Source organism: Hippocampus bargibanti, linkage group LG13 (genome assembly GCF_051943395.1).
Source record: "Hippocampus bargibanti isolate YZ-2025 linkage group LG13, ASM5194339v1, whole genome shotgun sequence".
Classification (NCBI taxonomy): Eukaryota; Metazoa; Chordata; class Actinopteri; order Syngnathiformes; family Syngnathidae; genus Hippocampus; species Hippocampus bargibanti.
In genome coordinates, this window is record NC_142746.1 from 13,937,820 (window position 1) to 13,963,075 (window position 25,256).

At 39.5% G+C, this 25,256-nt stretch overlaps 1 protein-coding gene across 5 annotated transcripts in view; it reads left to right on the forward strand.

Moving 5' to 3' along the window:
- col19a1 (collagen, type XIX, alpha 1) overlaps nt 1-25,256 on the forward strand; it is a 102,717-nt gene that overhangs the window by 58,270 nt on the left and 19,191 nt on the right. For 4 of the 5 annotated variants that reach the window (XM_089011818.1, XM_089011822.1, XM_089011820.1 and 1 more), the window contains 22 exons: nt 1,765-1,803; nt 2,002-2,046; nt 3,050-3,094; nt 4,577-4,651; nt 7,044-7,085; nt 7,705-7,782; nt 8,170-8,205; nt 9,054-9,107; nt 9,292-9,345; nt 9,972-10,013; nt 11,308-11,403; nt 12,871-12,924; nt 13,278-13,331; nt 13,617-13,670; nt 13,775-13,828; nt 15,972-16,016; nt 18,022-18,072; nt 18,235-18,279; nt 20,085-20,111; nt 21,214-21,267; nt 23,639-23,683; nt 25,133-25,177. In XM_089011818.1, the coding sequence (XP_088867944.1) occupies nt 1,765-1,803; nt 2,002-2,046; nt 3,050-3,094; nt 4,577-4,651; nt 7,044-7,085; nt 7,705-7,782; nt 8,170-8,205; nt 9,054-9,107; nt 9,292-9,345; nt 9,972-10,013; nt 11,308-11,403; nt 12,871-12,924; nt 13,278-13,331; nt 13,617-13,670; nt 13,775-13,828; nt 15,972-16,016; nt 18,022-18,072; nt 18,235-18,279; nt 20,085-20,111; nt 21,214-21,267; nt 23,639-23,683; nt 25,133-25,177 (1,134 nt within the window). The remainder of the gene's footprint in view (nt 1-1,764; nt 1,804-2,001; nt 2,047-3,049; nt 3,095-4,576; nt 4,652-7,043; nt 7,086-7,704; nt 7,783-8,169; nt 8,206-9,053; nt 9,108-9,291; nt 9,346-9,971; nt 10,014-11,307; nt 11,404-12,870; nt 12,925-13,277; nt 13,332-13,616; nt 13,671-13,774; nt 13,829-15,971; nt 16,017-18,021; nt 18,073-18,234; nt 18,280-20,084; nt 20,112-21,213; nt 21,268-23,638; nt 23,684-25,132; nt 25,178-25,256) is intronic. The other variant, XM_089011819.1, reaches the window with a different exon arrangement.

Consider the following 25,256-nt stretch of genomic DNA (forward strand, 5'->3'; position numbering starts at 1 on the left):
AAAAACAAATCAGTTTAGCTGAGGTGTTTGCAGAAGAATTCATTTGACATAAGTAAATAAATGTGTCAATGTATGAATCTGTTCATTGTTTTGGTTAAATTTTAAGGTCCTATGCACAGATGGAGTTTTGTTTTGTTTTCTAGGCAGTTTTAAATAATTTCCTAACCACTGAGAACTTCGTGCAATTGTCTCTTTACGTAAAATTTCACTTCAGTGAAAAACAGAATTGCTCCTCTCAGTCAAAGCTGAAAGTCTCCATCGTGTTCAATGTTGTGTCGTGAGCTGTGGGCCACCCTGGATATTTCAGATGTATTCAGCAGCACACTCCAGAGAAGAAAACATTACTCATTTGATAAATGAGGCTGTTTGAACATTTAGTACCAGTCTCTGTCTGTGCTCTCTGCCTTCCTGTGGCAGATAATTTTGGCAGTTAAGCATTGATTTCCCTTACACAGCAGAAACAGGGTTCAGATCATTACCCTGCCTCCATAAACCTTCTTGTGCCTCTGTGCATTATTGGCGGGGTGGTGTGGTGGTTTAACAGTGCCCACTGCATCATTCTCCCCGATGGCCTTAACGTGGCAAAACAGGCTTTTTAGCTCAGATTTTTTTTTCAATAGCTGCCAGCCTCACTTGACAGTGGAGCTTTGTAATGCCTTCAACTAAAGCTGGCATCCTAAGCACTGTTGATTAAATACCTGTATTCCGAAGTTCACCGCTCATGTGCAAATTGACAACGAGGCTGCATGTTGATGGTGCTGAGACATTGATCAGCGTCGAGTGATCAAGTGAGAAAATGAGACAAGTGACTGCATGTTAGATTTTGATAGACGCGGCAGATGGCCCTTTGAGACAGCAGATGATCCAGTATTTGCTTCAGCTTCCTATTGATCCAGATGGCGGGGGTGTAGTAAACATTATTTAATGACTGTAATTGTCTCAAAAGGTTCATAAGCACACATTGTTCTGATGCGCCTCCAAAAACATGTCTATTCAGAGCGTGACATGCTAAAAAAATGGCAAAACTGTCTCATTTAAGATTGAACTGAAGCTTTAAGGACAGCTTACATTTCCTCTCTTATGAGGCTTTCACTTACTTTGTTTCTCACTTCATTAATTATTATGCTTAAATCACTGGACATCGACTCACTTATTATATTGTATATTGTGGGCGGAAAACATGCGACAGAGTAGGACAGAAGGTGTTGGTTGTTTTTTATCTGCCATTAAATGAATGCCCGCATTGAAATCAGATGCGTATAACAGCCATCTGAATATATCTCTTGTCTTTATTTATAATTGTATTTTGTTTATTATTGTATCTATGCTTGTCTGTGACTGTAAAGTGTCCTTGAGAGTTTTGAAAGGTGATTGAAATAAAATGTATTATTATTATTATTATTATTATTATTATTATTATTATTATTATTATTAATATTATATCTTATTATTATTATATAATTTTCAGATTGAACTTGTATGGAGCAAGCTGAAAATACATGACCGGAATTTTAGGCACACTACAAGCTACAACTATCCTATTTTTTGTGTATTTTGGATGTTAAATATTAATCTCATTTTTGCTGATTATGGCATATTGAGCTGTCTTTCAAGATGAGAGATGTTTTTCATGCTTTGGATTCTTTAGTGAGGGGATCAATATTGTCACTGTGTATTATAACATTCCTCGCACGTGCTTATGCATGATGAGATCATCGGCAGATTCTTTTAAGATGACAGTGTTTTTTTTTTCATTCTGTTTAGGTGATGACAGTACATGGGTTGAGGCACTTCTCTGAAACTGTAAGCAGCTCCATTGTATCATAACTCGCTGACGATTCTCAAATATGAGAGAATTATGTAATTTTTGCTGAGTCACATTTTTTCTCATATGTGCGAAAAGATTAAATGATAAATTTGCAAAAAGGGTAAAAAGAGGACAGGGTCATCATTGTTGAATATATTTTCACACCTTCATCATTCTTTCTGGTGACTTCACAGGGAAACATTGGACCTCAAGGACAAAAAGGAGATCAAGGTCCCAAGGTCAGTCTGGCATTCAAATTATTTATTCACTAACAGTAGTTATTTATTTGATTTAATTTTTAGATGTACTACATATTACAGAATATTCTGTTCACTTATTGGTCCTCTTTTCGTCTGATAGGGATGATGGAGTAATGCATAGACAGTGCAGGAAAACGTGAACCTGTGTATTCATGTTTCATAGATTAAATGAACTGCTCAGAGAACTTCAAACACATTAAATTGAGATCATCTTAGGGGCTGATCTGAGTTGAAAAACGTTGAAAAGAAAGTAGAAGTCCCCATTCATCACGAATAAAACATCGGGTGTTTTTTTTCCCTTACAGATAAAATCACAACTTTGATTTTCTTTCTGTAAGATGTATTTATTTGTATGTAATGATGTATTTATGTATTTATTTATCATTTTATTTACTTTCAAAGGTGATAAAGTGCAGTACAACCTGCAAGTTTTAGCTGCTAGTGGGAGTATTAAAACCATGAGAATACCAGTTACATTAATAGGGGGAGGAAAAAAAATACAGGTCCATCTGCACTAACTGGACTCCCGGACAATCAAGGGAGCCAGTAAGTATCCCTGCAACAGAGTACATGTTGGCTGCCGCCTTATCTGTCACCTTGGCTTTCCAAAGCAGTTCGACAGACTGCGCCTGACATCAATTGATGAATACCATGATAAACAGGATGTCAGAGGAAAGAGTCCGTTTTTTTAACTAAACCAGTCAGTCAGCAAATTGAATAATTAATTAGTGGAAAGAAGAAAGTGTCTGGTTTTTTTTGCCAAAAACGCAGAAGTGCAATATGCTTTCTGCACCTACTTTGATAATGAGCATCTGTTTTTCCTGAACAGCAGGGCAGGGAAAAAGACATTTTATAAATCTTGTTGAAAGGAATTTATGTTATGCCAAAGTAGTGATGGGGCCCAATTGACTAAGGAGGAGGAGGCGTGAGATCTTAATTGTCTGCTTATAGATGTCATTTTTCTCATCGTTTCTATTTACAGGGCTTGCCAGGGGTTCCCGGGAGAGATGGCCTTAAAGGAGAGAAGGTAGGAAATCATTAAATCAAGTTCTCAGCTCAAAGGAAAAAAAAGGGATGTTTTTATTAGCAGTTCAAAATAAGAGACACCTTCTTGATGACTCACATGCCTTACATGCCATCGTCAATCAGGCCACAACTTTATTTACCTTCATTTGATGCCCTCGACTACCCCACAACTTTACACGAACCCTCTTGCAGCAGGATTTGTTCCAAACACTCGATCGAAAATGACAAAGTGCAATGGTGTGCGCCTTGACACGCGTGTTTGATGAGGTGTGTTGCTTGTCAAAATAAATGACACTTTACACACGAACCCCCTCACCAAACCACCACTCGCCCCACCTCCGACAGTCACTCTGTCAAACTCCAGGGCAGAGAAATAAATCGAATTCCAAGTGCTAAAGCTTCCTCCATCCGCTCAGATTGAGAACCCTTCTTTTGTCATCCCACTAATGCCAGAGACAGGTGTGATTATGTATTCATATGAGAGCCACAACAAAAACAAACATTAATTTCAAGAGTAGATTTAGATGGAAATCAAATATATGCACATAAAGCCATTAAAGTGTGTGGCTTCAGAGAGAATGTCAAGTGTGCTTAAGTGAACCACAAAGTGGTTCCTTGTAAGGCTGCATAGGGGCTTACAGCTACTCAGGTAAAGCTTGCCCTTTTTGCAAGAAGCCTTAATATTTTCTTACTTGTCATATTGAGACATAGTTGGAATTACTCGGTTGAGTGTAATTTAGAGTGTCATGAAAAAGGATTTGGTGTCTTGTCAAATGTTTATTTTTCTATTGCTTCCCCAGCTGTTATCAACAAATAAATGTCAATAGCAGGTAAAGAAAATACATTAAAAATAAAAGGTGGTTTTTAAATGGTGATTTTATTTTTTTTTAATTGTGGGGGAAGCAGTCAAAACTACTTTGCATAACTCGCAATGAGTATTTCACATCTCCCTACGGGATATTTTATTATTTATTATTCCAAATTTCTGTTACTCAGACAAACTGGGTAGAAAATGTTCCACTTCTTTGTATTTTTTTTTTCTTCATGGATGTTATTGTTTTCATCATCGCTCTGCCAGTTGCATTTGAATTTGATAGAATTCAACATAAAGTTGCAAGTGAAACTAAATTGACACATTTACCTTCCTTTTCCATTGTTGACTGTTAAAACATTTGCCGTGCCTCTCCATCATTGTTGCCTTCCTTAAATTTGACAGCTGTCATTTCGAGTTTGGAAAAGAAAGCAAGTTGTCACCATTACTTGGATTACTCGCATCCATTAAAGGATTGCACTAAACTAGTTCAGACAGGAAACAAAATTGTTTTTTTTTGTTCATGTGGGTAGAAACTTTCAAACAAAAGTGGCCATTTGATTTTATTATGCAGGGGTTGAGAAGGACAGTTTGTTCTGTCAAAATTATGACAATAAGCGTCATTCATTCACACTTAGTCTGACATTGCATGACTCATGAGTCTTTCTGTAGGGGGACTTGGAACAAGTGACCGGGATTCAAGGACCTCCGGGACCTAAGGGCGAGCCTGGAGAATCTGGATATGTGGTCTGTAGTCACGTTTATCCTTTCAGTGTCCTGACTAAGGTAAAACGAGAAGAAATAGGTCAAAACAAATGGCATTATCACAAATAGCTTGTGAATCGGCAAAAGCGAGCGTCCAGCGAGAGCCTCCATAAAAAAACATGCTATTATCATGAAATAAGTCGTTAAGTAATCAAATATTGGATAACCTCACCCGAGTTTGGCATTTATTCTACCAATGTCAAGATTATGGCTGTTGATGCCTTGTATTTTGTGGACGTGCCCGTGCATATAAAAATGTTCATTATAGATTGATCAAACAGGTGACACGATCCTCCATCGACTTCATAGCTTCGAAGGTCCTTGTTTGTTTTCTTGAGAACAACACTTACCCTGAAGCGAGCTCATCGAGCAGAAACAAAGGGCGGGAATTAGTGCAGGCTGAAGTGTTTGCACGTCTTTCATGTTTCTGAAGTGATATGTGCGCAAAATAAGATGCCGGCTTTGGGGGTAGAGGTCCTTTCGCGAATGTCTTTGCCAGAAAGTGTCTCTGAGGGAACATCAATATTTTTTCCACACATTTTATTATCTTTGTAATTTAAGATGACCGTAAAAGCGATAAAATGAACTCAGTGTGTGTCTTTAATGAGGCAGGCCTCTTCAAATAACTGTCGCTCAATTGATTTTTACCCGTAAATGACTGATGGTGGTCTGTCTTTCTTTGCTCACTTTTATGATTGGATGGTAATATTGTTCTCCTGGTAATGGTGTCATTGTTAATCCCAAACCACCGTCTTGAAACAAATCTACAATATGGATTGCGGAGCTTGTTAAACCACAGTCATCAATGTCATCTTTGCACTCGAGTCAATAAACGATAATAATATGTTTGTTTTTGCCAATCTCTACTTTGGTACAGATGACAAATAGTACAGTGATACCTCAGTTTACGAACTTAATTGGTTCCCACAAAGTGTGTTTAAGGCGAAAATTTTGTCTGCCAAACATTTATTTCCTATAAGAAACCATAAAAAATGAGAATCATTTATTCCCAGGTCCCCATAAAACATAATTTTCTACTAAATAAGCCTAAAAACTACACACAATATAACTGATTTTATGTATAATAAATGTGCTATTGGATTGTAATGAAAGAAATAAACTGTTGTTTTATTTACATTTGTGATAGTCATTGATGGAGTTGCCTCTTGATAATATCAGAGTGAAGTTGTCGTGCTTTCCCTCAATACCGTCACTCATACGGTCCCCTGCTAGCTGCTTTTCGATAATCCAAATCAACAGAAGTTTTTCAACCTCTTATATTGTCTCAGATCGTTGCTTAGACAACACAGAAACACCCCTGGCCATACGTAGCAATGGTTGACTAAGCATACTTGTACTGGGATGTTAAGTCACACAAACGCACACCTCGTTCGTGTTTTTCGATGATCTGATTCTGCTCGACCGTAATTTTCTTTTGTGTCTTCTTCGACTTAACACTAGCCTCTGGTGGGGTCTTTTTCGCTCCCAAAAAAGCAAAAGTATCCACTCGATAACAAACCACATCTGCACTGAGTGCACTCAAAGAAAGTGGGTGTGGAAAACTAGTCCGCCAGCCACCGTTGCGCCGTGTGGTTTTAGTTTGTCCGCCGAAAACTAGTTTATATGCCAAGGGTCTGTGTAAGCTCTCAGTCGTACAGGAGTGGTCCATCGATGAGAAGGGCCTCAATTGGCAGTACATTTGCACCTAAAAGCTAGCAACCACTCATTTGACGACAATGAGGTTAAAATCTTAGCCAAAGAACATAGATGGTTTGAAAGGGGGGTAAAAGAAGCGATTCTTATAAAACAACAAAATCCTTCATTAAACCGGTCTGGTGGGGTGAGGTACAATTTGGATCGTTCATACAATAGCCTGCTTAGGCAAAACAGGTTAGGCAACTTTCGTAATGCTGATGAGGGTCGTTATGCTGATGAGGTGATACCGGTGGGAGTGGGGGTAATAGGCCAGTCGTTAGTCAGGAATGTAGGAACAATCAGTGGGGCCACAGGGAGGGGTCCTCTGCCCCCCCAACCTGAGAGTAGGGACCTATCATAGCTGTGTCCGGCGCCACCATGTCTGGACATTAGGGATATATAAATAGGGCCGATACGACCAGTCAGACTTTAGTTCGCTGACGAAGCCTCTTGGATAGGAGGCGAAACGTCCGAAACCTTCACATTTGTACAGATGACGGCTGAAGAAACCTTTATATGCCAAGATTATATTCTTGCGAATGTAATGTTCGGAAGGCGAAAAGTTCGTAAGCTAAAACGTTTGTAAGCCAAGGGATCACTGTACTTGAGTTTGTGTCATTTTTGAAACGACATGGCGGAGGGTTTTGTTTCTGATTTTTCTTTCATGTTAAACATGCAGGGTGAAAGGCTGTCTTTGTCCAGAGCCACTCGTGGCCCCAAGGTAAAGTACTGACACCGGAGATAATCACAGAAACAGTTCATCCAGAATTTGCATCCATCTGTTCATCCTGTAGATGGTGATATGGATTGAAGTACATGACTTTTTGTTGAGAGTGGAAAATTCAGATTCTGAGATGTATAAAAATGCGATGCTCCCAACTATTTTACAATTTTAGGTACACCCAATTTGAGGTTGACCGGGTCCTGTTTAACTCTTGGAATGAAATATAACAGATATTGTCAACCCATTGAGGCAGGGATTTTGTTTTACCTCTGACGTCACTGATGCAGTTGTGCAGGAATTGATAAAGATACCCAAAGATGCACTCCACAACCTTATAAAAATCCTCCATCAACCGTTGAAGTTGTAAGCAGGAGAGGAGGGACGATGTCTTTTTGATTTGATTTTGACGTACGGAATTTAATATGAAGTAGATAAGGAACATGTCCACGACACCAGCCTTGAAAATATATTTCCTGCCCTTCAAGCTTCAGAAGCCAAAAACATGAAAGCGTAAATCCATTCGGGTCCAGTCTAAATACTTAATGATCATGCAGTGCAGCTGCTCTCCAGGAGATTTGAATTGAGCCATCTGACTGCTGCCTTGTTCTTTTGTCAGGGGGAGCGAGGCATCTCTGGACTTCCTGGAGAGCACGGTGATAAAGGGGAGCCTGGCGAGAGCATCACAGGCATGCCTGTGAGTATGACTGTATAGTTGATTCTTCTTAGTATTCATTATTTGCCTTACATTCACATCTACCCCCAGTAAACAAAAAACAAAAAAATACAAAAAGAGAAAGGACCCGGCACTCAGTAAATATCACGTTCTGCTGAAAATGGCAGTCATTACTGCTAGATGCTTCCTGCTGTGTGCCGGTCATTCAGCCACACCATCATATATCTTGTGCAATACACGTTTCAACCTCGCCGACATGATTGCAAAGGAGTTTGTCTCCATTTCTTTTAATGTAGAATTGTTGGAAGCTGAATCAATATGAGCAAAAGGTGTCTAACAGAATAGCTTTATTGGATCCCTGGTGCTAGAGGGCAGACGGTGTTAACAAGCTGTGTGATGTGTTCTCAGGGCCCCATGGGACCTCCGGGAAAGCCAGGAGTAGAGGTTCGTGGAATATGAAAAACATAGTTTTTCTTTGATTTCCATTTGATTGGAAGTACATCTTTAGAGTAACTGTTGAAAGTGCAACCTCCAAAGTAGATTTTGGAAATGTAAAATGTGAAAAAATATATACCGTACTTTCCGGTGCACCCAAAAGCCTTAATTTTCTTCAAAAGATGAACCTGCGCCTTATACACGGGTGCGCCTTACATGTGAAGTAATATTGAGCCACAACAGTCGTCGCTGACGAAGCCTCTTGGATGAGAAGCGAAACGTCCGATACCTTCAAAGAAGTACAGATGATGGCTGAAGAAACCTTTTCATCAATGGATCACTCCTGTACAACTGAGAGCTTACACAGACGTATATTTGGAAAAGTTTTTTTATCTACTTATTCCAAGTCCATTTTTCATTCATTGAAGGTGTGCCTCATACTCCGATGCGCATTATATATGAAAAAAAGTTTAAAAATACACAATTCCTTGGAGGTGCGCCTTATACTCCGGTGCGCCTTATACATCAGAAAATACCGTAATACCCAAGTTCAAAGTGTCTTAATGTGATATGTGAGTTCTCAGCAATTTGCGTGACATCATACTTAACACTCATAAATCAATGAGTTATGGATTACAGTAGGATGAATTGGGATTGTTTATTTATTTATTTGTTTATTTATTTATTTACTTATTTATTTTGCACAAAGAACACATTGAAAAATCAACCAACATCACCAATATGCATTGTTTTAAACTTGGAGGTACCAGAATAAATCATTTAACACAACATTTGCATCTGCATCAGCCAGCAGTTATTGTTGGACTTAGTCACCAAGGCCAATGGGTATTTTTCAGGGTGTTCACGGATTGCCAGGTTCACCTGGGCCTGCTGGAGCTCCAGGAAGAGAGGTGAGTCATTTCTTTCACCCCTGCCACGTGTGTGGCTAAAAGCCACCATGACTGTCATCTCAAAGTGGCAGATCGCACATTGCCACCAGCTGTGACAGATGTGAAAGCGCAATTACAGGCTGGCTTGTTCGCTTCATTTCATTCCCCGAGGGATTGTTAGCTTCTTTCTTTGTCTCCCTTAAAGGGCCCTCCTGGCAGACCAGGCCCCCCCGGCCCTGCTGGACCTCCAGGCGAACCGGTAAGTTTAAAAATCCCTTCTGCACATGTGTACTGTGAAAGTAAATTTAGTTATGCAGTTTGGCTTAAAGTTATCTCCAGGAAGGTGGTGGCGTTATTACGAATTGAGAGCACCCCCTGCCTCCCCATCACTGTTTGTGACTATAGTTTTCATTTAGTTGCTATCTGCAAAAATCCAGTGGAAATGAGAGCAGATGCTTAGTAAAAATATAATAAAAAAGAGAGCTCGTCAAATCCATGGACATTTTACATTCGAAATGTTTGTGTTAGAAAGACTCACAAACCATAGCTGTTGCCCATTTCATATTTGGAATAAGCGCAGAAGAAATTCAAGGAAAAAATGTGACACAATAAATATGATGATCTGAGAATTGTGTTGTTTAGCAACGAAATTATTAAAGTGCTTCCCCCCACTTGTATACTGAACCGGTAAAAATGAAACACATTGAACGATTTCAGAAGAGTTTATGGTTTTAATCTTTCAATGCACGCTTAAAAGTAAGACCGCATTCTTAACCACTGTGTATCACACAAAAATGAATATGTGGATAGTTTTGTAATATCATAAATACACTACTAGCCTGAAGGTTCATCTGTTTCGTGTTTTTTCCCTTTTTTTGCTCTTAGACTGCACTACCAATTGTTGGAGATTTGGGGGCTTTACTCAAGGTATTTTGTCAATATTATGAATTATAATTTACGCTTTCTTGATTTCTATACATTATGTTGGCATTGGCAACGGCAACATATGGCTTGCATAATGCATATAGAAATAGAAAGAGGCCTCTCAAAAATATAGATGCAGCACACTTGTCTTTTTCATAAGCTGATTGAAATATGTTACAGTATTTCTCTCCATACAAAAGGCCGCTTATGAATGGAAATTGTGTATATTGTACAGGTTGTTCTCACCCACACCCCCCAAAAATATATGTGCAGTTTTAACCTCATTGCCACGTCACAAGCCAACAGTCAGAATGCCCGCCAGAGCACTGCTGATCATCTTGTCTAATCGGCACGTCCACATGCCACACTCGTGACACAGATGGATCATTTTGGCAAAGGAGAAATGCTCACCAATATTGATTTCGCCAGATTTATGAACTAAATTTAGCAGAAGAGGGCATTTTTGTACATAGTAAAAACATGAGCTCTTTTAAACAAAGCTAACAAAAGAATGGAAGTACAAAGAACAGTGTTGCAACTCTCCTTGATATTTTGGTTCAGCGCCGAAACATTATAACAGTCTATGGTCAACACTGATGGAAAATATTAAAAATAAATGACTCTTTTGCCAATTTTCAACTTTTTGGAGAACCATACAATTTTCAAACCATGCAGTGATACAGGTTTTTTTGCCAGAAAGTGCTCGTAACAAAATCTTTGGAAAAGACCTCATGCTGCTGCTGCTGCTGCTGCTGCTGCTGCTGCTGCTGCTACAGCGTAATTGAATTTTCTATAAAAGCTCTTTGCTTTAAAAAAAAAAGGAAAAAAATGTTACGTTGATCCCTGAAAGTACGCTTATTTTTATTTGACATATCAATTGCTTCTTACCGGTACTTTGTCTTTTTTTTTAATCAGAAACTTACATTTCCTTCCTAATTTTTCATTTTAAAATATCACTGTAGTGCTGCTTGTAACGGCACAGCAGGCTTTGTTTTAATGGAGGGTGCAGTCCTTATATTTAGAATGGATCACAATGGTGATATTTAAAATTATCACCAAAATGTCCCTGCTACTGAGTTTGATAAAGTTCACCACTCACCTCGATGAAAGACGCCGTTGGTGAGTTCACTTTATTTCTGCTATGCAGACATTTAAAGAACACTCCGTGTCAGCCTGGGTTTTATCCTCCACCCCAAAATGAAACATGATAAATGATGAAAATGTAGTCTTCGGCTCACGTTAGATCTTATTTGCGTCATCACATTGCATTTTTCAATTGACCTCCACGTGCTGCTAGAATGCCTGCAGTTCTTGCCCGATGAGAGTTTCCGGGCTGACTGAACAGAAGGGCTCCCCTGGAGTGCTTGGACATGACGGCATGGTGGGAGAAAAGGTACGTGTGACTTATTAGTAAGATGCTGTGAACACTTATGACCCTATCGTGTCACTTTGTATTAAACATAGAGGAGGAGAGGAGGAGAGATGGGGATGATGTCACACATTTTATATTTTCCGTAATTTACTGTGTAACGAGAATGTTTTCCCGATGAAAGACTATATCTAAGGTGTAGACTGTGTATGTATACATTTCATGGTTGTAGTTTGTGAAGACATACTTAAAAGGAATCAAAGTGTCTGAACCTATAACATGTTTTGTCCCACTGCCTCGCTCTGGGGTAAAATGTCGCACTGGATTTTGCAACTGATAAAATAAGTGCAAAGTTATTGCTGCTCTTTATTTACTTGAAGGTGAACATTCAGGTCAGGCACAGAAAAGTTGTGAAGCTGCCAAAAGCATCTTGTTGTCAGCTGTTATTGGTTCACATTACAGGAAAAATGATAGAAGAGTTTAGAGACTTGGGGGAAAAAAGTATATGCTGAAAACCAGCTGTCAAAGGGGGTAGAGTCGTGGGTGTCTGAGCGGGATTGCTGCTCGCAAAGCCACATTGGTGCTTACCTCTCTAAAATGTGCCTCTGGAGAGGCTGCCCCAGAGGTCTCCTCCCAAAGGAGGTAACACTTTGTAAAAAGTGGGCTATTCGTGCCAAAGGTATTCCGCACATAAAATATGTTTTTGGTTTTTCTTTTTTCACTCATTCACTGCCAGACGATGTGCAAATATGCCAGGGTTTTTGTCATTTTCACTCAAATCTCAGGACTGACAGAATATTGAGTTTTAGGACTACATAAACATTCAATGCAGTGTAAGAAACTCTAGACTCTCTACTTTCATCAGAAAAAAAGAGTTCATTCATAAGTTAATATATGGGTCTGGAGTTATCTGAGCTTCAAGTGGGGACGGCTGTACAAAAGGCAAATGCCCCCCTCGTGGCAGGGTTAAACATTGCCAGAGGTCTGACCAGAGCTGGAAAAACCAAAACCCGAACAAATTTGAGAATAGCGCTACACGTCATGCTTTTCGATTCTCAAATAGATTCGGGAATGGCAGTGAGCGAGTTTAAGAATAAGTGCTTGTTTTATGTCTGAAAATGTAATTCAACATACAGTAAAGTCTCGTTATATCGATATCGGATATATCGATAGTCCCGGTTATATCGATACTATTTCTATGCACGCACGGAGAAAATTACATGCAAACAGGGTCGGATATATCGATAGTCCCGGTTATATCGATATTTTTTCGGACTCCCTTGAATATCGATATAACGACACTTTACTGTACCTTGATAACTCTGTTTACGGAGCTTTATATTATTCCAGCGAATTGCGAGATTGGGTTGCAACTTTGTTTTTTATTTCTTTCTGAGAAAAGAACTTTGGGACGTACAGTATATGGTTGCTTGAAATTCTCTGCTCGGTGAAAACCCTTTATCCGTTCGTGTGTGTTTGTCTTTGAAACAGGGGGATCCTGGTGTGAGAGGTCCAATGGGGAATCCTGGGAAGGAAGGCCCAAAGGTTTGGTGCACATATCAACATACGGACATAATCTCAACATTTTGATCACACTGCATGTTACTTTAAATTTCAAAAAAGCCGTTGAGCCTTATAAGCTGTGGAGGAAGACATCTTTTGTACTCTGACATTGAATTGCACCAAAAGTTGTTGCTATGGAAACAGTGTTCCTCAACATTGATGCAAGGAAGCAATTTCTATCTCACTGTGTACGACAAGGGAGGCATTTTGAAGTTTCCATGCTGGTCTATTTTAAAACACACACATCCACACAAACACACACACCAAGCACTTAATTTCCATCATTGGATCACTGGTTCTGCCCCCCCCCCCCCCCCTCCCTTCCCGCACTCCAGGGAGTGAAAGGAGAGCGAGGCTTCTCTGGCCCCACAGGATATAAGGGTGACGAGGTGAGTACGAAAAAGTGGAAGATGTTGGCACAAGGTTGATGTTCAGTTATTTCTCTGTGAAACGTGATGACCTTTTTAGTCTAATGTGACTCATCAAAAACTCTCGGAAGCTTGAGTGGCACTGTTTCCCATTCTATGCTATCTGAGGTATAAGGAATATGTATATCTACTGTTTATAAAAAATATTCAAGATGTCTTGGGCACTGTTTCAGGTGCACTCAACAGTTTGCAAATGTTTATAAGTTGCTTGAATTTTGATCTAACTGACAAATCAAACTGTCTTAGGGGCCCCCCGGAGTTCCGGGACTTCCTGGAGTGACAGGTCGCACTGGGGAACCGGTAACCATATTTCTTAAATTGTGTCAAAAAAATCCAATATGATGATGATCATGATAAAAGTTTTGATACTGAATGAAAAGTTTGCCGTTCTATTTGGTTTGCAGGGGGCTATGGGTCGACTAGGTCCAATGGGCCAAACTGGATCGAAAGGGGAAAGAGTAAGATTTGTATTTCTTTATTTATTTTATCATGACTTGTTCGATGAGAAGGTTTCTTCAGCCGTCATCTGTACTTCTTTGAAGGTGTTGGACGTTTCGCTTCTTATCCAAGAAGCTTCGTCAGCAATATATATATATATATATATATATATATATATATATATATATATATATATATATATATATATATATATATATATATATATATATATCCCTACTGTCCAGACATGGCAGTGCCGGACTCTGCTATGATCAGTCCCTGCTCTCAGGTTGGGGGGAGCAGAGGACTACTCCCTGCAGCTGCTCCACTGATAGTTCCGGTTGTTCTGACTAACGACTGGCCTGATTGCCCCACTTCGATCGGTATCACCTCATCAGTATTATGTTGCCTAAGCAGGCTATTGTATGAAAGTTCCAAATTGAACCTCACCCCACCAAACCGGTTTAATGAAGGATTTAGTTGTTTTATGAAAATTGCTTCTTTTACTCCCCTTTTGAACCATCTATGTTCTTTCGCTAAGATTTTATCCTCATTGTCGTCAAATGAGTGGTTACTAGCTTTTAGGTTCATATGTACTGCCCATGTACTTGCCCACTAGTATTATCCCTGCAATGTTGATAAAGTCTTTTTTTGAGAATTTGTTTAGTCTCCCCAATGTACTGCTCTTTATAATTTTATTCTTACAATGTATTGAATGAACTACATTACTTTGTTTTTCATTTGGCAGCCTATCTTTTGGATGCACTAATTTTTGCCTTAAAGTGTTTATCGGTTTGAAATAAGTAGCAATTTTGTGTTGTCAAAGGACTCTTCGTAGTTTTTCAGAAACTCCTGCAATGTAAAGTACTGCTACTCCTCTCCTTTTTGTATCTTCAGAATTTTTGGTTTCATTCTGATAACTCCTAGTTTGTGTTGTAAAGAGTTGTTAGAATTGAAAGAATTCGATTCAGAATTTTTGGTTTCATTCCCCATTATTTCTTTCTGACATTTGTTAAATGACCACTGAGGGTACCCACAGTTCTTGAGTGCTTTCCTGATATGTTTTGACTCCTTTTCTCTACCTTCAACGCTTGTTGGTATTAGTTTATCCCTATGCTGGAGGGTTCTGATAACTCCTAGTTTGTGTTGTAAAGGGTGGTTAGTATCGAAAGAATTCGAGCACTCACAAACTGTGGGTACCCTCAGTGGTCATTTAACAAATGTCAGAAAGAAATAATAGGGAATGAAACCAAAAATTCTGCCATGTCTGGACAGTAGGGATGTATATATATGGCCTAAACTACCAGTAAGACTTTAGTTTGCTGACAACGTTTCTTGGATAAGAAGAAACGCTCGACGCCTTCAAAGAAGTACAGATGACGGCTGAAGAAACCTTTTCATCGATGGACCACTCCTGTACGACTGAGAGCTTACACAGACGTATCATGAGTTGTGTATTTCCCTCTAAACTGGGGTGTCCAATTCGGGTCCTCGAGGGCCGGTGTCCTGCATGTTTACCAAGTCTCCTTTTTTGCAAGCAACACACCTGATTCAGATGAACAGGTTCAATGTCAGGCTTGCACAGAAGTTACTGAAGATTTCATCATTTGAATCAGGTGTGTTGCTTGCAACAGGGAGACTTGGAAAACATGCGGATCAGTGGCCTTCCAGGACCTAAGTTTGACACTGTCAAGTATGTTTTTTTATTAGAATTTTATTATTGTATTTTCTTTTAGGCATTATTTTAATGTTAATGAATTTCAACGGTGGCTTCACAATGCAGAGGTGCTGGGTTCAATTCCAGCTTATCTGTGTGGAGTTTGCATGTTCTCCCCGGGCCTTTGTGGGTTTTCTCCGGGTCATCCCACATTCTGATAACCCTACATAACGGGCTGACTGAACACTTTTGAATTGCCATTAGGCGTGAGTGTGAGCGTGAATGGTTGTTCGTTTCTGTGTGCTCTCCAATTGGCTGGTGTTCCCCACCAGCTGTCCAAAGATAGCTTGCCTCAGCAACCCCGTGACCCTGCTGATGATATAGCGGATCCGAAAATGAATGACTGATTGAATTAATTTTAACAGCTTGGCACTGTGATGAGAATATATGTTCTATCTGACCGTGTGTCTCCCCCCAAAAAAGTACTTATTCTTTGTGTTTGACAGGGAAGTCAAGGACCTCCAGGTCTACCAGGCCTTCCAGGACCTCCAGTAAGTTTTCAAACAAACAGATTTAAGTTTCTAATTACAAAGCAAGGGTGGGAATTTGATTTAAGTCAAACGTTTTCTTGCTAAAAATCTGTGCACTCATTTTTTAATTTTGGATGGGAGACCTTCGCATGTTGATGTGTGATTGGTTGTTCCCTGAGCCGTGAACAACTATGATGTAATTTTCAATTGAAAATTCACATTCAATTGCCTAATGGGAAAAATTGCCACACACATTCCACAGATGCATTATCTTCCGGCTTTAGACTAATGGGGCCACAGAGAATATATTATTGAAAGAATTTATTGGACTCCACTTCCCCTTAAATTTTTAAGAGGAGTCAGGATCTTATGGAAATAATTTATTTGACTCAACTTCCACTTAAATTTTTAAGAGGAAATCAGCAAAAAATTTAGTTTGTGGACAAACTGAATGGTGATGGGAATGCTACAAACGGAGACACAAATAAAATCGGTCATAAAAATATTTCAGGAAAAATAAAATTACAAGTAGAAACAGAAGCCGATGGCAACAAAAAGGAAAACAAAAGATGAACAGAAAGTTCTTGCTAAAGGCAAGGGAACAGCAGAACCCAAGAAGACATAAAACAAAAGAAATCAGCAAAAATCTTTATTGCAAAAATACTTACAAAACTAGATTCTGAAAAGATAACAATGATTAGTAGCTTTAATGTCCAGAAAATAGCACTTAAGGCAGTACAGCGAGCATGGTCAATAATCTGACAAGAACTTGATAGTATGGCAGTCCTTAAAATATTGAACAGGCTCAAATAGAAGAAGGACCAGGTGAGCCTGCTGGAGAAAAACAAGTTTCAACCCAGCTGCATTTTAACAACAACACGCACACACACAGACACACACACACACACGCACGCACACGCACGCACACATACACACTCGCACACACACACAGATATGATATAATTATTACTTAGGTCTATTCTTTCATTTGAGTTAGTATTAGCAGTTTGGAAAATGCACGAATGTTACTAGTACCACCTACAATTCCTGTTAGTAAAGTACAAATTAAAGAAATAAAAAATATTTTTGTCTATTCCAAGTACAGTTGTACTCAGAAAATCTGAATGTTATCCAGGTATTATACACAAACAATCAAACAAAAAAGGGTAACCGTCTGTCAAAGATAAGGAATAAGCTGAACTTCTTTCCATCTTTAAGTTTTTAAATGGATATGCTCTTCATAGTTGATTGTATTATGCCCTCTTTCTAGTGTCTCTCATGGTTTTTTTCTTAAGACAATTTGTTTTGTGAATCATCAAACTGCAAACATTTCAACAAATGTTTTTATTAAGGTCACAAGATAGTCTTGATGCATCTTCCACGCACAACTGACCCTGAGTGTCCTTTCACTCCGCATAACAGTATTTAGTGTAAGATGATAGCCAAAAAGAAAAGACAAACAAGTACAAATATGATGACATTGTGACGAGCCCCTTGCTGGCATTGAACCATATTCGCTTCCTCTAAAAGGCCAGTGAGTGTAAACGCATCCAAAGCAAATCTATAATTCATCAGGCATCCCCTTGAACCCCCACGCACCCTGGCCTCATAAAGTGCAGTCTGGAAGGACATGGGATGGCTCAGTGGCCTGAAAAGGGCACAGTCTTCCACTTACGTCTAAATGAGCACTTTAATTCCATTTCTGTTTTAATAGCATTCATTCTTAATCGGGCAAAAACAAGTTTGTATTCGAACATGGAGCCAAAGAAGTCTCGTTTGGATCCTTATTCTCAATCCTCAAAAGATGTTGTCACTTCTTGTTCTTATATGTTTGGCTTTATGATGTTCACAGATATAATTTGATTCTTTTCTCACCCGCTGCGTGTCATAGTGAAATCACCAAATGAGGCCTTGATTGTTTCCACATAGGTTTTAAAGGCTTATGGGTAAATACCTGTCTGGGATCATCTGGTCACGTTTAAGAATCTCAGCAGGATGATATGTGATGGGATTCACTGTTTTTTAGGGTGTAGCCTTTGTGGAGGGCAAAGAGATGAGCAGTCTCTACAAGCTGCAGGTAAAGACCTTTCTTCAGTGTTGTGCTGATACAATGATGAATGGAGTGTGCGGTGCAATGCCATCAATCATTTTGCCAGAAAACACCGATGTCTATGGTTAAAATTCGCTTGACCCATATTTTGGAATAGAAAGCTATAGTGTCAAAATCATGTCTTTTCAGAGTGGTGGAGCTATTTTAGGACCTCCTGGGGCTCCCGGTACACCGGTAAGTATAATCATCGTTATGCCTGCAGTGATTCCTTCAAAGTGTACGATGAAGAAACGTCAGCAAGCAGACATGTTGATGCTAGAGAGACATATAAAAATAAATATCCCATTGGCTCACTGGTGTTATCTCAGCTTCTGAGGCTCTCATATCACACTCAGTCTCATTTATTGAGAGCTTCTGCTGCCGCTTGGTCGGCTTCCTGATTCTCAGACAGATGTTTGTGATCTGCCCGGGGATGCACAAAACATCAGCGATTTGCAAGTGGAAGTCAGAGTTCAGCCACATAGTGTCAACCCAGAATAGCCCACTTTGAAATTCCCCTTGCACTGCTATTCCTTATCAGGCAGTTTGTAATCTCTTCAGGCCAAGGGAGACATCCAATCTAAAGCCCCACAGGGATCAATCCTCCACAACACCTTAGAGGGGCGGGACATAAAAAGAATCTCCCTGAACCACGGTTAAATCTCAATCTCTTCCTGTGCTCCCTCCTTTATTGACTAGCTGCAGTTTTGGTAATTTACATGTAGCACAATACATGTATAATTTAACATGATCTAACATGATAAGTATTCATGTGGCACGGTAAGCGTCATGGAAATGCAATGACAGATACCATGTGCATGATCTGTACTAAATAGGATTATTTATAATGACTGAAAAATGTATCTTAACCATAGGATTCACAAAGCGCCATATGCTCCCATTGATGTGTATTTTTAGTATTTTAAGCGCCTGCATTGTGCATTTTTTACCTGAGCGCAATGACTCCACATTCTGGCCCACACACCGTGAATAAGTGGCTCATACGTGCAAACCCAACAAAGAGGCATCACTCGCTAAAGTCTGAGGCTGGCTGCCATTCATGCACCATGGAGTTTTCCTGAGACATGGGGATACTATAGATTCAATTTGGGAAATATATCACACTGTAAATCTAAAATGAAGAGGGTAAATCATCAAATTTGAACTGATTTGGATTGGATTAGTCTTTATTAGTCTCACATAATTTACATTTCACAGCAGCAAAGTGATGAAAGTAAGAGGAAAGGAAACAAAGAAGTAGAAAAACAAAATACAGGACCTGCTGTAAAGGCAGCCACTCTCGCGACACCATCTTGAAGTCAAAACAACAACAACAAAAAACTAAATAACAAATAATGTGACACAACACAAAAAACACAGACAGTCATTCAATCTTAAGAACTTTCTGCAACCTCTTTGTTGCATGAAGCAATTCTACATGAAAGAGAAGATAAAAGTGTTCTTTTCGCCTGTGGATTAGGGACATCATGGTGAAATATGAAGCTGTACCATCCATCAACGAAAAGAGATTGTCTCACATCTCCTGTCCCACGTAAATCCACTTCAATTCCAGCCATGCATCCATTCTGCCACAGACTGTCTAACAGCATCAACCATTCCGCTGAACAAAGCGGGGCATTGAAAATATTGCCCATTACAAGCACAAAAATATACATTGAAATGACATGCCAGCTGTTTTTCAGCTTGCATGTCATTTCAATGTATATTTCAACCAAATTAGCTGATAGATAGATAGATAGATAGATAGATAGATAGATAGATAGATAGATAGATAGATAGATAGATAGATAGATAGATAGATAGATAGATAGATAGATAGATAGATAGATAGATAGATAGATAGATAGATAGATAGATAGATAGATATCACAGATTGTGGCAGGATACCACTTTAACCTTATACTATACATTTTTTTATTTTTTATGTTTTATTTTTTTTTATGAGAGCAAATGTCACATTTATCTGTCGCTTCTTTCAGGGCCCCAAAGGAAATGAAGGGCTCACAGTGAGTTGAAACTTGGTTTTTTTTTTTTCAATCAAAGATTGTTTGTAAATGTCATGTTTCTTTTCGAGCTTTTGGTTTATTTTAATCATTGTATCGATGCACTCTGAAGCCTCCACCTGCTAAACACACACACACAGACTGTTACATCTCCCGTTATGTCTGTAGAACCACGTTGTCTTGCCGGCGGGAACCCATGTATCTTCAACGCTCTTTAAATGCGCCCCTATCTATAAGCCCCCACCTACTGATGCCTGAAAACAATCCAAACAGACTTGGAAACAACTTTGCTCCATCACAGTGAATTCTTGGGGACAATTGTAGATTTTATTGTTTTGTTGCGCTGTGATTTTTCACCCTGATGTTAATTTGACATTTTAATAAATTGTGTGAGCTGCCCCGGTGCTGTGGCAGAATTGCCTCAATCCGTCTCACAGCTGATCCCCCTGGTTGCGCCGCTCTCCCCTTAAACGCGCTCCCTTTCTCGTGACAATCTACATGTGTGACAATTACCTGCACAATCCATCTATGTCAGCGCCAGTTGGCCCTCTTTTCCACGTAATGACGTTTCTTCATGGCAGCTTGAACAAAATGAGCTCAATAGAGGCCATCTCTTGTTCATGCAGCTGTGAATAGCTCTCTATTTTTAGGGCGCAGAGTAAGCCTGATTGGGGTTTTTCAAATGGGGCAGCTCTTTCTCCGTCTCATCCACAGCCGACAAAGTGTGACAGCCCAAGCCATAGATCATGCAATATCGTGCCTTGAGTCTGAAGTATTGTCCCCTCAAGATCATTTTCATATTGACATGTGATGCTCTTATTCATACTCGACTGAATGTGCTGCGAGCAGAAATCGAAGTGTGTGACGTTGTGGGTCATGCAAAATGTAATTTACCCTCAGCCACCTAGTTTGGATCCATATTTGATTCCCTAACAGTTACTGACAGCCATAAAATAACCACTCCTTCCAAGAACTAATCAGCTGCCCTTACAAGACTGCCAGCCCGAAATAGCAACAGCAGATGAAACCAATTTTAGTCTCCACGAACAGTGATTTTTTTTCCCACATTTACACAACTGAGTGTGTCATATGTGATTACTTGTAGGGGGAACCGGGGCTCATGGGATTACCCGGGCTGGAAGGTCTACCGGGTGCTAAGGTAAGATAGAGCATCTCATCAAAACAATAAAACCAAGAAAGAGGTTGAGTATTACTTTTGTTGAACTTATTTGAATAACTGTTTTGTGTGAAATATAAATACGTACATACAGTTAAAGAAAGACATTTGTCATTTTCTTTTTTTCTATCTTTGTTTTACATCAAAATGCTGCATAGCGAGTGGCTTGACTTTTCGGAGGCTCTGGCAATATATTTGCCACTCTTAACCCTTCACGGCAAAGTTTCTAATTAGACATTCAACAGCACATTTGAAAATCTTTTCAAATGTGTGAGTGACGTGCGGTGAGGTTCATGGCTGGTGAGGCACTGACGTCATCACAGTCAGATTTACAAACATATGAACTCCACAGAGTATCTTATTCACCATTTGATTGGCACAGCCGCCTGCTGCCTCACCGCTCGTCTCCTCTTGTGAAAATTCAGCGATTTTGAGAAAAAAAATCAAAAAATGGTGAAGTTAAATGGAAAAGAACGTTAAAGTACAAATCGCTAAATTTATTTTGTCATTTGATATTTCCCTGATGACAGGTGAGGCACAGCCTCACCTGCCTCCCCTGACTGCACGTCACATTTTTGGATTTTTTTTCAAAATCGCTGAATTTTCACATTTACCGTTCAAATACTAAGTGGAGACGAGTGGTGAGGCAGCAGCCGGCTGAGCCTCACCATGGATTGCGCAATCACTATGCTAACTGTGCTGGCCTGCTCTGCAGTGCAACCGCATTCGGGAGTGTTCAAAAGGTTTTAGTATATGAACTAAATTTCTACTGTTTAGCTGGTGTATGTAATGTACAGTCACTGTAGATTATAAACACTGTACTACAGTGTTTATTTTATTTTCATCAAAACTGTGTGCATAGGCGAGGGCACACAGTTCTCCTGCCTCATAACAGGGGGCCCTGGTGATTACAGATTCTTCTTGCGACTCCTCGGCTGCAAAATAATAGAATTAGTGACAGCAAGCAACAGTAAACAGTTAACAAGTGCAACCATCCAGTCATTTTTTCATGTTGCTTGGCCTTAATATCAGAACGGTGGATTAGATATCTAAATTGAAAGAATTTTCTAAACTGGACTTTCAATCGAAGCAGGAGATAATAATTAAAGGAAGACCAACACCGGACTGTATATATAGCTCACAAACGGTGAGGGATGAATGTAAATCTCCTGGACAGCTTCTCAGCTTTTTGGCCAAGAAGGATCTCATTGAAACTATTCCTGATGCTACAAAGTTGCTCCAGCTCGTGCTCACTGTTCCAGCTACTACAGCATCAGTGGAGCGGTCATTCTCAGCACAAAAGACTGAAAACATACAGTCGGAACAGGACTGATCAAGGACGACTTTATTCACTGGCAGTGATCTCCATTGAGTCAGAGAGACTTGAACTTCATTTATAAATAAAGGTAACACAATAATAAGGGTTTTTTTTAATTATTTTTATCTATGCTACAGTTTGTATACAGTCTATAAAGAATGCTGACATGACATTTTAAACAAAACACGTTAACTGTTTCCAATCAAATGGTGAATAAGCTACTCTGTGGAGTTCATATGTTTGTAAATCTGACTGTGATGATGTCAGTGCCTCACCAGCCATGAACCTCACCGTACGTCACTGCCTGCCTCCCATGACTGCACGTCACTGCCTGCCTCCCATGACTGCACGTCACTGCTGCAGTGGTTGATTTTGAATGAGTAATGGACAAATCAACTAGTAAATTTCTCCTCATTTCATTTGTCAACACAAACATGTTTACTGCTATCTTTTCCCAACTGTGTTTTGAAAGTTCCATGTTCGCTACTGAAAGGGAGTACAGCAGCAAAATAAAATCATTTCTTTATCAGGATGTGATTATGTATGATAATATATGACAGTGACTAGGCCTTGTCGTCGAGGATAGGATAATGAGATGTCGTGAGTGTTGCAAGTCAACTTCATGTAGCATTTTAAGACAAAAATATCATCACATGAAACGTCATATATCAAACATGCAGAAGCTGATGGTGTAGTGACGAGGAGGAATTAGTTTGTCTTTTTGAGAAATCCTGTCGAAATGAAAATCTGGAAAGTGTTCATTAGGTTCATTAGCTTTTTTTGATAGTGGGTAGAAATCATGTAATTTCAAATTAGCCATCAATGTGTGCTATCCTCTTGTCAAAAGCATTACAGTGATCCATCTATCCATTTTCCGTACCGCTTATTCCTCATTAGCCTATCTCAGCCGTCTTCGGGCACTAGGCGGGGTATACCCTGAATTGGTTGCCAGCCAATCACAGATGTTATAGAAAAATATGTACAAATATTATTTGATGTGCACTGTGTCTGACATGACTGCAACGCTTTCTTCAGGGTGATGTTGGTCTATCTGGTGCACCTGGAATATCAGGCCCTACAGTAAGTTGGTTCCTTTGAGTCATAGTTACTGGTTTGTTCATGAGGTACATCTTGCTTGAAGGCGCTTGAAATAAAATGTATTATTATTACAGTAAAGTCTCGTTATATCGATATTCAAGGGAGTCCGAAAAAATATCGATATAACCGGGACTATCGATATATCCGACCCTGTTTGCATGTAATTTTCTCCGTGCGTGCATAGAAATAGTATCGATATAACCGGGACTATCGATATATCCGATATCGATATAACGAGACTTTACTGTATTATTATTATTATTATTATTATTATTATTATTATTATTATTATTATTATTATTATTAATGTTAAGCAGATTCCTTACTTACAGACAGTGTATTGTCGGTGTTCAAATACCTGACATGTTTCGGCGACTACTTCCGCCTTCGTCAGAGTGTCACGGATGTTGCTGTGACGCGCCATTTTCAGCTGGTGTTGCTATGAGGGCGTGACCTACCTGTCAGAACTTATTATTATTATCTGCACTGTCCATCCATGAATGCATTTTAATTACCTATTGTCGTAGGTGAGCAAGCCGAACTCGATCATAGCGCAACAGATTGAATCAATGGTGGTCCGTGCATTTCATCGCCTGGCCTTCAGTAGTGCTACGTCTAAATCAATCCAGACTGAAAAAAGTGTGGTGTGATTTACTACAAGTCCACTAGAGGGTACTATTAGCCACAAAATAACTGACCGACCTTTCCTAATGATGTCCATTTTTTCTTGAAAGTCAGTCTTGAAAAAGGCTTTACCAGTAAATCTCGAGCCAAATACATTTCCAATGTGGGTTGACAAAACTGCTGTTAAATCAACACAATATATTTGCTTATGCAGCTCGCTACAAATACCGTGGTCAAGCTCTGACCAGTATGCTCTTGTCACTAGCAGCTTGTGTTCAGAGCTGTTTTTGTAAATTATCATTGGCTAGTGACTAACCAATTATAGTTTGCGAAAAATCTGACGTTGACTAGCCCCTTCAAGAAAGTGTTGGTACCCCCTTTGGGTTGCCAACTCGAAATCTGATTAGTTAGAGTGAGAGTTTGATCGACATATTTGGTGCGTCAGGGCCTGCACAACTGATTGTGAAAAAGTACAGGTAGATTTCTGACCCTGGTAACAAATTATCTCTGAAATGCGTTGGTTAAATGCTTAAATGAAATAAAAAATTATTTTTCCTAAATTAGTTGCTTGTATAGGGTAAAGATTACATCAATGGTGATAAAAAAAATCTGGAAGTGATTCATCTCGGTCTCATTTCTTTTTATATCACAGAAGTCTTGCTTCTTACTTTTTTAGATGCACTGGATAACCTGCTGTGTGTTTGTACTCTGCAGCATGGTTCCATTATGAATGAGAAGCAGCACATTCCTTCCACTATGACACCAATGAGGGTCTGTCAAACACTGATGATTCTTTTTGATTGACAGGGGAAGCCCGGCCCTCGGGGACAACCAGGGATCCCAGGAGAACCGGTGAGCAGCAGCCTCCAACTCTCTTTGAGCTGTCAATCTGCACGTCATTCATTTATTGCTGCCGACTGACATGTTGTGG